The sequence below is a fragment of the Neomonachus schauinslandi genome, chromosome 3 (genome assembly GCF_002201575.2).
Source record: "Neomonachus schauinslandi chromosome 3, ASM220157v2, whole genome shotgun sequence".
NCBI lineage: Eukaryota > Metazoa > Chordata > Mammalia > Carnivora > Phocidae > Neomonachus > Neomonachus schauinslandi.
Window position 1 is genome coordinate 65,796,361 of NC_058405.1, and position 12,253 is coordinate 65,808,613.

The 12,253-nt window shown below is 47.0% G+C and overlaps 1 protein-coding gene across 3 annotated transcripts in view; it reads left to right on the forward strand.

The window, feature by feature from the left end:
• The first annotated feature begins 4,351 nt into the window (after window positions 1-4,351).
• DCLK1 (doublecortin like kinase 1) overlaps window positions 4,352-12,253 on the forward strand; it is a 338,663-nt gene continuing 330,761 nt past the window's right edge. For 2 of the 3 annotated variants that reach the window (XM_044913200.1, XM_021678290.1), the window contains exon 1: window positions 9,127-9,502. In XM_044913200.1, coding sequence (XP_044769135.1) covers window positions 9,127-9,502 — 376 coding nt within the window. Of the gene's footprint in view, window positions 4,435-9,107; window positions 9,503-12,253 lie in introns of those variants that run through there. The other variant, XM_021678287.1, reaches the window with a different exon arrangement.

Sequence of the window (12,253 nt, forward strand, 5' to 3'; positions counted from 1 at the left end):
TGTGTGGAGAAGGATGGCAGTCACGGAACTTCCCCAGTTGGACCACCCTTGCGGGGGCCACGTCCAGTTCTGAGAAGCAGATGTGGAGGGAGAGTAGAATTTGGTAGAATGTAATAGGGCTGTCAAATAAAAGGCAGGACCACTGGATTTGTTCTCTCATAGATGGAAAGAAAAGACCTGGGGCCACCAGGGAAATTCCAGGGAAGTGTCTCTCAATTTAATCTGAGGAGCTGCCCAGCAGGGAAGTGGGCTGTGCTGAGCTCCCTTCTGCTAAAGGAAATGACACTTTAGGAATTACACAGGAGAGCGCAAACTTGAGTTTGGGAAGCTCTCTTGTGGGCTCAGGGAGGGCATCTCAAGGTGGGAGAGTCCCTTCCTCCTTCATGTAGTTTGGCCCCTCAGGACATTTGGAGTGCCAAGCCAGAGATACATGGCCAGTTAAATAATTATTTATAGAGATCTCGGCCATTGTGTCTGGAATTCCCTGATCGAGCCTCACTCTTAGAGGATAATCTTATTTGTCCTTATTTTTGTCACATGGGCCACCATTAGGAGCAACAGAGAGGGGGCGGAAAGACCCCTGTTATAGAAGGAATTCATGCATGGGGGAAAAACTGGACAGGTTGCTGTCAAGGTCCCTCAGCACTGCGTTTCTGTCTTCCCAGTAGAAGGCAGAAGAAGTAAGTGCTCTGAAATTAGGGGGAATTAAGGGAAGATGTGGGAAATACCATAAAGAGCCTTTTCATACACAGGACGAAATACAAGGAAAATTAGAATGATGATCATATTCTATAAAGCTGTTTTTCACAACTGTGGTGGTCGATAAATATGCTTGGGTACCCCAACCCAGGAGCACTGTATCCCTTGGCCCCAGAGAAGGACTGCAGGGAGATTATGAATGAGACACAGTAAATTCCCCTTCTAGAGAGAAAAACAGAAAGTGCATCTCTTCCTGCTAATATCCCATTTTCTGTTATTCTCTTTGAATCTACGTGATGGAGCTTATTTTCTATGAAGAAGCCAATAAAATGTACCTGAAAAGAGATACATGGTCAACTAAAAATTATTTTTCTTTAGTTCTCTTTCTCTTCCTTGGTTTGGACCTGAAAACTTACTTTCAGGGGGAAAAAAAAAAGCAAACACATGTAGCTAAAATTGTCCATCAGCCTGTGTCAGAGGGTGACATGCAAATATTCTCATTAAAGTTTAGCTCAGGATAGATACATTTGATGATACCCATCACTAAAGGAAGCAGTGTTCACAACAGCAAAGAGTTGTTCTCTCTCTCTGTTATGAAATAATAAATTCATTGATTAAAAGACTGCATTTTCCAAAAGAGAGAACACTTCAGACTAGAATTTGGTATTGCTTTCCAAGCATATGGCCATAGCAATTGGAAAACTGACTTGAATTTTTTTTTTTTTAAAGATTTTATTTATTTATTTGAGAGAGAGAGACTGAGAGAGAGAGCACATGAGAGGGGGGAGGGTCGGGAGGGTCAGAGGGAGAAGCAGACTCCCTGCCGAGCAGGGAGCCCCATGAGGGACTCGATCCAGGGACTCCAGGATCATGACCTGAGCCGAAGGCAGTCGCTTAACCAACTGAGCCACCCAGGCGCCCCTGACTTGAATTTTAAAACAGGGATTTTAAAATGGAGTTGGGCTTGACATTATTAGCTGCCTATTGGCAAACGACGTAACTTGCCTATGCCTAAATTCCTTCATCCATAAGGTAAGGTTAATGATGCCCACCTTTAATGGTTCTTACAAATGTGAAATAAGAAAATGTACAGGTGCCCCCACACAGCATAGAAGCAAGCACTCAGCTAATAGGAGTCACTGACAGAGCTGGGACCACACTGTTGTCAGTCTTGCGGGGTGCAGAACTGTGGCTGCCTGGAGCAGCAATCGGGGCGCACGGCTTAAATAGCATTAGCTTTGGGGAGTTGGAGAGAGATCTCCATTAACTTCAGATTTTCATGAGGGAAGGACACATTAATTCCAGTCACTTCTTTGATCGATACCCTGGTCATATAAAGGAAGTAACATCAGTTTTTGAAAATTACTTGAATTAGGAGTTTTCTGGTTAAATTTCATTGAATTTCCTAGAAGTAATTTAGGCACTTCTGTACTTACTTCGGTCTGGTCCCTGGGTGCCACTTAGCACCTGCTTGCTGTTCTGACGAAATGAGCCAGTGGGGACTACTGAGTGTGCCCATCAATTCTCAGTGCCCTTGGTTCCCTGAAAGAGTTAATGATGCCCAACTACATCTAGTGAGAGCAATCTGAGAGAGTCAAACTCAAAGGTGGGTTTTTGTTTGTTTGTTTTTTATTTTATTATTTTTTTAAAAAATTTTTTTAGAAGATTTTATTTATTTATTTGACAGAGAGATAGAGAGCACAAGTAGGCAGAGAGGCAGGCAAAGGGGGAGGGAGAAGCAGGCTCTCCGCCGAGCAGGGAGCCCGATGCGGGACTCGATCCCAGGACCCTGGGATCATGACCTGAGCCGAAGGCAGACGCTTAACCGACTGAGCCACCCAGGTGACCTGTTTGTTTGTTTTTTAAACACATTATCTACACGTCCCAGGTAGGTCAGCTAGGAAGGTGGTAAGATATGGTTGAATTACTTGAAGTGCTTAAGAAATGACCCTGATAGAATATTCATAGGGATTAGGAAACGGAATTTATTTCTTGGTTTAGCATTTTGGCAGAAATTACTTGGCATTTGTCACTTGCAAGATAAATAGAAGTTCTGATTTCTGTTCTCAAGAATATACACTTAGCTCCTTTCTCTGCGCTTACCCCTTGGCCCTCATTTTGTATTAGAATTTGAATGGGGTAGGCTCAGTACTCCACATTTAGTCCATTTGATGAGTTCATGTACTCTCTCATCCCTGGGTTATTAAATAGTTCAAAGATAAATATTGCAGCAACTTGTTGAATATGCAACATGCATCTCATTTGAGTGGCATTTTATAACAAATGGTGATTATTTAGTATTTACATATACTTTGAAAGTATTTCAGATTAGCTCTTATTAATAATGAGTAGTCAAGTATGTAACTGGGCTCAATGGGCAAGAGAAAAATAAAATTTTGATTTTCCACAAAAAGGTTCAAGCTCGGAAGAGAGAAAAATACCTATGTGTCTTTGTATATGTATGCATATGTGGGACAGATACAGGTCGCAAGCGACATGACGGAAGGAGATTAACTGGACAAAAATTTAGGCTGCCTAGTGAACCAGGCTAAGGTTTCATGGAAGTCAGCGACCTGCTCTCACTCCCTGGGCGTTTGTGCAAAGACTGGAGGAAGCTGTCAACAGCCTGGATTCTGATAACATTCCTGCCCCAGGAGGGAAGGCTTGTGATGAGCTCATGGGGCTTTCCAGCGCTGACCGCCAGCCCTGGCAACCACGAGTTCTCCAGTAGTGAAAACTGGCCTCTAAGTTATCAAGCGTCTATTGTAACATATTCGGCTCTAAACAGAGGTCACTATTTTAAGGGTGACTCAAGTCCTGGGGTCAAATGGAGATGACTGATGGGGTCAATGAACACAGCTGGTCCTTCCCAATAAGGGGACTGAGGGTGACACTGGCGTGTGTAGATTGTGAGGGTCCGGGGTTGGTCCTCCCCGGAGGAACTGCATGGATGCATCTTGGACAAGAGTGATGAGAGTGCATTACGTTGGCTTCCATAATCCTGGGAAAGTGTTAAATCATGAAGTCACATAAAGTGTGAGTGTGTGTGTGTGTGTGGGGGGGGGGGGTTGTGCAAGGGAGGAGGACGTAATTGTTTCCCTTGTCTCCCCTGAGGGAGGGGGACTCACCGCTGCGCCATCTCGCACTTTTCCTGGCTCAGACCTGGCCCCGTCCACGTTCTCTTCCTCTGTCCGCAGGCCCCCAGTCGATCTTGCCCTATCTGCAGACGACCACTCCTGAGGAATGGGGAGCTTGGGGGGCTTGTTCAGGCCAGCCGCACGGAGGTCGCTGCGGTCGGGGAGGGCGCGGGGAGGAGGAGGACCCCGGGCGCAGCCGTGGTGGGTGCGCCCTGCCAAGAAGGGCGGGGGCGCCGGAGCGCGCACGCGGAGTGGGAGAAGGAGGGAGCGGGGAGGGAGCGGGGAGAGAGAGAGCGCCACAAGAGAAGGGAGCGCGCCCGCCGCCGCCGCCCTCCTCCGGAGAAAGCTGGAGTGAGGCTGTGCGAAGCGCCGCATTTCAATGAGAACCGGCAGAGGCACATCCCTGCACTAGCGGCTGCAGCCCAGACGCCCGCGCTCCAGCAGCTGCTGCAGCCCAGCCCCGGCCCCGCCGCCGCCCCGCAGCCCCGCAGCTCCGCAGCCCCGCAGCCCCGGCCGCGCCCCGCCGGGTGAGGACAGCACCAGGAGGCGGCCCCGAGCGCGGCCACAAAGACCCCGGGCGGCGTCTCTCCGCGGACCGGTGCGTGCTTTGCCTTCGCTGGGGAAGGGAGCTGCGGGCAGGGCCGGCCGAAGGGTGGGGGTGGCGGGGGGGCCTCCGCTGGGGGCTCGCAGCGCCCGCTCCTCCCGCAGCCGCGGGGCGCCGAGGTAGCCCGGGGCGTGGAGGGCAGGGCGGGCGCCCCCCTCGGCCCGCCGCCGCCACCCAGCCCGCCGTTCCTCGAAAGGCGCTGCCCTGCCGTGGCCAGTGTGTACGGACGGCCCCGGGGCTGCTGGCACCTGCCTCTTTTGTCTGGTGCCACCGGGCTTGAAACGGGGAGTAGGGCGCGCGCCCCCCACCCTCCCCGCCAGGCTTTTCGCCACGCTCTTAGTGGAGATGGAGAGCCTGGGCGGAGGAGCTGGGCGAGGTGTTTGTCATTGTCAGAACTGGCCGCGGAGCGAGGACCAAGTCTGCGCCTAGAAGGAGTGGCCGGGCCAGGCCTCTTATTGTGTGTGTGCTTTCCTGTGTGCCCGGAGGGTGGTGTGCTTGAAGATGGGGCGATCTGTGCGTGGTGGGTGGCTGCAGTGTGGTGTTGCAAGTACATTTGCAGGGTCTCAAGTTCCTTCAGGGACAGCGAGGCTGCCTCAAGTACAAATTAGTACCTGCAGTTCTAAAAGCATGCGGAGAGGAAATGGCATTTTCCTCCTAGTGGGAGCGCACGCACAGCCCTGCATTGCCCCACAAAAGAGGCTGCTTTTGAAAACCAGGTTTGCGCGGAATCACTGCTGGATTTGGAAAGGCAACGCTTGTAAGAGATGGAGCAAATGAAAGGTTTCATTCAAACCGGCTCCCTCTCTCCGCACCTGTGAGTGTGTGTCTAGATTATGGTGCACACGCGTTTAGCGGCCACACTGCAGGGTGTTCCGTGAATACGCTTTATGAATGTTCCTAAATATATCGCCTTTCCACTGGAAAGGAAAGTAGGACAAGCTTTAAAGTATGAAATGTCACATGAAGGTGGTCAGAAGGGATTTTAAGAGGGGTTATATGTAGGAACATTATAAAAGATTGGCACACATCCTGTGATATCTGTGTCCGAGGCGGTGCATGCCCTCTGAAGGGGTGTGTGTGTGTGTATGTGTGTGTGTGTGTGTGTGTGTGCGCGCGCGCGCCTCTTATTCCACCCCTGCCCGTCCACCTGCATCTTAATCCCACTGGCAAAATATCCCTTGGGACTTCCAGGTCCAGCATCTGTTTCGATGTGGTAATCTTTATGATGAATTATTTCTTGGGGTGTGTGTGTGTGTTTGTGGAAATCTCTGAAGCAGGAACTCATATCCTTATCTAGAGAATGATGAACACAGAGGTTCCTCAAAATGGTGAGAAATCCCACAGAAGACAATTGAGGATTCTGATTTCTTGGCATGGAGGTGTTTATAGGAAAATCTCTGATAAGAGCCAGGCCCCCTTCTTCCCCTCCCAGTGTCTGTGATCTCTGTGGGTCCGGCCGGGCGGTTACCTTCTTGGTACCGTGACGCATGTGTGCCCAGGGCCCTGGCCATCGATGGGCTGTGAATGTGTATCTCTGTGCCTTAGTGGTTTCCTGGGCAGGAAGCAAGAACCTGTGGAAGCCCAGGGAATCTCCAGGAGCTCGTGGTTCAGCTATATAAGTAAGCCAACTGCAGAGCTGAGCCAGCCCAGGCAAGAGAAGGAACACCTATTTTGATGTTGCACATAATTATGGGAACATTAGGGTGTGTAGTGTGGCTTTTGACATTCATTTAGTGGTAGCTGTAGCCTTGAAAATGATTCCACTTTGAGTGTGGTTTTTCTTCGTCACCAACATCATTGCTTCCTTTTGGGCAGGCTCAGAAGGGAAGTCAGAGATGTGCTTGTCCTGGTTGAACATACACGATCAAGTGTGAAGAAATACACAAATAAAACAAAATCAACTTTTGTCTATTTTAAAATTGACTTTTTTTTTTCATTTGGTGTAGAACTCTTGGTTCTAAAAGCCTGATTCCTCTAGGGAATTCCAACAGTTGCTAAATTATTTGGCTTTTGTAAATTGTAGATCGGTAAAATCCCCTTCAGACTACATCCGCACTCTCTGGTGACACAATTGTGTCATCCTTTGCTGTGGTCCTGCTTGTTGTCTCTTGGTTCATGTAGATTTGGGAGGAAACCCCTCGGGTTGGAAGATGGATTACTGCCTTTAAAAATAAAACAGAAGCTTCAAAAGCCAACCTGGCCTTTATAATAAGCGAAGTTTGAAGAGCTTAGCGAGGTTGTATGAGTACTCCCTCCCCACCCCGCCACACACCCCTTTTGGAATACAAAAGAGCTCATGCTGAGAGGAGATTAAAAAAAAGTAGGAGCAATGATACCAGGGGCAATGGTTGGTTCTGTTACTTAGTTAATATTGGTTCTGTTAGTTAATAGCTGCCTCAAGAACTGGATCACTGTTTTGAAGTTATCCAACTTCAAAATCAATGAAACTTGTTCATATATACCTATGTATGGTATCACTTTTTCTGGAAAATACAAATTTAGGCTATTATGAGTTATTAAGAGACATGAGGTAGTTTTCATGTTTGGAGGAAAAAAATACACTGAACTAATGATCGGTCCAGGTTTGAGTCCCACTCTGCCCCCCCCACCCCTCTGGGTCAGCAGTAGAATGATGAGCAGGTGAAGACATTAGCGGCCTGGTGACCACTGCCCCCTCTGTCTGCAGAGGACCTTCCTCAGGTAAGTGGCCTCCCCAAGGTCACAGACCTAGTTAAGAGTGAGGGCTTTAAACACCCCTATTTTTATGGGTGAAGGGGTCTAGGGAGGCTCTCAGGGGGCCTGGCCTCTAAGACACAGCGCATGGGGCAGAAAGGAGGGAGCACCAGCTTCAGAGTCAGTCTGAGTAAACCTAGGTTCAAATCCCAACTCCCTCAATTATGACTCTGGGACCCTGGATCTATCCCATACTTGCCTTCAGTCATAATAATATTACCGACCTCATTCGATTGCTGTGAGGTTTAGAAGGGAATTTTTAGCACATTATGCAGTTGATTGCTGAATAGTAGTGCCAGGCACATCATAGACATTCAATAAACCCTAGCTTTTTCCACTTCATTTCAGGAGTCCACAATCTCTAGCAATGCTTTTAAACATGAATTTTGAGCTACTCTGAATGGATCAGAGGTTGTCTACTCAGGGTCAAGGAAAGGTCGGGGAGGCTTGGCAGTACTTTTGGTTAGTTTGGACTGACCTTCAGAAAGGCAGCATCATCTATGTGGTGGGATTTGGGGAGCACTCATAAGGTTCTTGCCCCAGATTTTCCATTTCCCTATATTATTGTATTTCAACATGCCGGAAATTTTGTCATCGAAACTTCTTTCCTTTGAATGTTTTCTAGATTGACCTTTAAAATCCTGATCCCCTGCAAGGGTCAACATCACAAGCCTTTATCACCTAACCCCTTAGCAAGGATGAATTGATTTCACAGGCAGCTTGCTGGTGACAGCGCTCCATAGAAAGTAAAATGGGGACCATGGGGGTGCAAGCATATCTTTCAGAAGGTCATAAGAGGAAAATCAGGCAGACTCCCAAGGAGCTTTCCTTACCAGAAGGGGGAGATTCTATTCCTACTAGTTCTTTCTGTGACAGAGTTAAGAACAGAAAAGCAGATTTTATTAATAAAAAACATTAATACTTATCACATGCTAGACACCCTCCCAAGTGCTTCATGTATTCATACTTAATATTAATTATGAGGTAGGTATGATTGGCATTCCTATGTGTAGTTGAGGAAGCAAGGCTTTAAAGATGTTGATCCAAACTTGATCCTGTACCAACCTTGAGAAGTACTTGATCAACATCTCTAAGCCTCAATTCCCTCAACCACAAAAACAGAGTGGAAAGAAAGGCAGAGCCCTCCCCAAAGTAACTTTTATCCCTTCTGTTCTTTTTCCTCTTCCTCCACAAACTTTTTCTGCTTTTTCTAACCCAACTTATCCGAAGCATGAAATGTAAGCAAATGAGTTATGGTGAAATCACTTTTAAAAAAGCTGCTATGGAATATGTGAATATGTTGGACATTCTTAAGCTGGTAGAAGCTGGGGATTGATTCAGTTTGCTCTCTATCTGGCCAGGGGGAGCACAAAACTTCGTGAACTGATTTATAACCTGTTAAATGCTGACCCCCTCCTTTTGGTTCCCGGCCCAGCACCACTTCTTATCATCAGCCCTATGGTAACATGAAAGCTTATCTTCCATCTGCCACCAGAGTGAGCACCCTGTAGGGAAGTCTGGGCTTTGGAGTCAAGCAAACCTGGGTGGGAGGACTTGGTTCGAGCATTTCGGAGAAATTTTTCCGTGCCTCGTTTTCTTCATCTGTAGATAGGGATACTACTACTCTGAATGGTTTGTTGTGACTTGGAAATAACAGCTGTTCAAAGCCTGAAAGGGGGAGGTGGTCACTCCATAGGAGCTGTTTCTAACTAAACTGGGGTTGATTGATAAGCTCTTTCCACAGGGGCTGCCTCTTCTGCTTCTTCCTTGTCTTCCTTCTCTTCCAACTCGATAACTCATATTAAATATATCATCAATTACAGCAATAGTTCCACCAGCTGCTCTTGAGCTGAGCCTTTCAAACCGTGGTCTTAAAATAACATCAGTATGTGTCTCTGTTTGTTTTTTTTTTCTTTTCCTTCTGTGCCTCCCAGGTTCCACTTTAACTCCGTCATGTCCTTCGGCAGAGACATGGAGCTGGAACACTTTGACGAGCGGGATAAGGCTCAGAGATACAGCAGAGGGTCGCGGGTGAACGGGCTGCCCAGCCCAACGCACAGCGCCCACTGCAGCTTCTACCGAACCCGCACGCTGCAGACCCTCAGCTCAGAGAAGAAGGCCAAGAAAGTTCGTTTCTATCGAAATGGAGACAGATACTTCAAAGGGATTGTGTATGCCATCTCCCCAGACCGCTTCCGATCTTTTGAGGCCCTGCTGGCTGACTTGACCCGAACTCTGTCGGATAACGTGAATTTGCCCCAGGGAGTGAGAACAATCTACACCATTGATGGGCTCAAGAAGATTTCCAGCCTGGACCAGTTGGTGGAAGGTGAGCGCTCACTCCCAAGTGACCCTAGAGGATGCGTTCTCTCATGTTTCCACGTTGTTCTGGGCACCTGCACTTGATTGATCTCTAAGAGGTAGCATTCAGCCCAAGGCTGTGATCCTTATTGTTCACACATTTGGGAGTTCACTTTGCTGTACTGTGGTGTAAAAAGAAAAAAAACCAACCCACTAATGGTATAAGGTCAGGCATCTTATAATAATGGACTGAAGGGGAAAGTGTCTTAATTCTCCAGCATTTTCTGTTCTGTTTGTCATTCTCATGCTACATTTTAAAAGTCCCTTTTTATATCTTTAATCACATTGTTCATATTCATTTCTGGATGCAAATGAACTTTTGCTGTCATGATGTCTGAAATTACTTGAACTGAAAATAACCCATGGATTGTGAGATTTTTTTTTTTTTTTTAAAGATTTTTATTTATTTATTTGACAGAGAGAGAGATAGCGAGAGCAGGAACACAAGCGGGGGGGGAGGGGATTGTGAGATTTTTGAGTGGAAAGGAACCTTACATAGGTATTGAACCCATTAATTCTGTCACCAGAGACTGAGGCCCAGAAACTTCGAGTGCCGTATCTGTGGTTACGTGGTGAGGTTGTGTTCATACTGGACTAGCAATTAGGTTTTCTGGCATTTCTTTCCCATATGGTGCTTCCTTTTACGTTTAAAGGATTGTTGTCTTTCTCTGGTACTTGAAGCTATAAAGGCATTAGTCTGTTCAGTGTATTGTTTTCCAAAATCGAATTTAGGTTAAAAGTCATTATCTGTTGTAGACATTTCATGTGGAAAGAGGACTGTTTGAGTCCTCAGGTGAGACCTGGTATCTTGTGCCAGCAAAGTAGGTAGACTCGCTTCAGTACCAACCCCATCTGAACAGCACAGAAAGCCTCTAATCACCTTAGAAATCATAAGCAAAGTAAAAGGACGTGGAGAGAGATAATGGGTTAAATTCATGCTAAGGTGCAAATGAGCATGGCTGATCCTCTTTGGACAGTAGGAGTTCCTAAGTCTGAGGTGTTCGGGTCACGACGAAGCAGCACTCAGCACAGAGGAGCATGGAAAAGGAAGTTCAGAGTTTGGGAAGTGCTTGACTTCACCGTGAGTTCCTATTCGCTCCAGATATATTTGCCTGGGCCTGTTGTCTTCCTGGATCCTGGAGGAATGCCATGCACGTCATGTCCTCCCTCTCTCGTGCAGGTAGCAGGAAGCATCCCTTTCAGGGGCCCGCAGAGTTTGGGGTTCCTCAGCCCTGACCACACACAGGCGAGCCCTCTTGTCCTCCTGTGGAACCAGAATCTGTATGTGATTCAGGGCTGAGCGAGTCTGTGTCTTTCTCCCATTTTCCTTCCCTTTATCCCTTGGCAGGGACGCCAGTCCGGTCACAGTATGACGGGACTTGAGAGGGTGTGGAGAGCCTGGCTTTGGTGTGTTTATTATGTGGGAATTCACATCTCTTTTCAACGACTCGTCACCCTGCCAAGATGCCTGTAGACTTGGCCTTTTTCCTTCTATTCAGATGTTGGCACTTTCAGTAAATTAAAGGGGAAGACTGAACATGAAATCTCTCTGCATCAGCTTTGATTTTTGTGCTCTGCCCTTTTCCTGACCTTGGAAAATACAGGGATAAATAAAACATTTGGTGGGCTATTCTAAGGGGCCTGGAGAAAGGTGAAATGCAAAGTCAGGTGCATGATCAGTCACCACACCATCCCTTTGAGGACTGATGGTAGTAGAGACAAAATATGCCAAGATCCCCAAGCACATTGTGAGGCGGCCGGGCTGGGCTTCTCACTCTGTTCTAGGATCACTTGCGTAGCATCTATGGGGCGGGGCGGTGTCCTTCAGTCAGCTGTCCACGCAGAGCGGATCTTGGCCAGAGAGATTCCCAGGGTTCCTGTCCACCCAGGAGAGAGTGTGAGGGGTGGGAGGAAACAGGGTTCTTTACATACAAGGAGCGGCAACATCATGGCTTGCTTGCCACCATCTTCTTTGTTGGTTTTTTAACACCAAATGATGCCTGCCCTAAGAGACCGCTGTCTCAAGGATAATAATGACAGCTCACAGTTACGGAGCGTGTGTCTTGCATGTATGAATACGTTTCATTCACACAGTGATCCTAGGAGCTGGTACGGTGACCATCCTTACACTACGATGAGAAAAGTGAGGCACAGTGTGGTTAAGTGACCTGCTCAAAGTCACACAGCAAGAAATGGTAGAGTTAGGATTTGAACCCAGGAAGGCTGGTGCCAGAGCTTGAACTCATAACTGCCACTAATAAGATACCAAGTGGGGTAATCTTAGTGGCTTTGAAATGAAATTTTATTGTGGTAGATTATTCTTGAAAACAAATGTTTTTAACCTTGACTTAATTCCAGGAATGGCAGCTACGGCTCCCAGAAACACCTTAATATTTTCATTTACCTCCAAATACTTTGCTCTCCAGTCAATATGAAGCAACCGCATATTGACTACTCTGATGTTAAAAAATGACTTTTTGGGAAAAAAATGCTTTTTTCTGATTGAATGAATGATAACTTCAGTACAGTGTGTACGTTCACATATCGGCTGTGTTTTTTAAAGAAATCCAGTTTAAACAGATTTTTTTCTCGTTTATAATTCTGACAGCATGCAGCTGCCCTTAGTGTTGAAGTAGCTGGAAATTCATTTAGATCGGCCTCTTTGTCAATTACATTTTTGCTTAGTCTGTTAAAATGCAAACGGTTGCTTCATATTCAT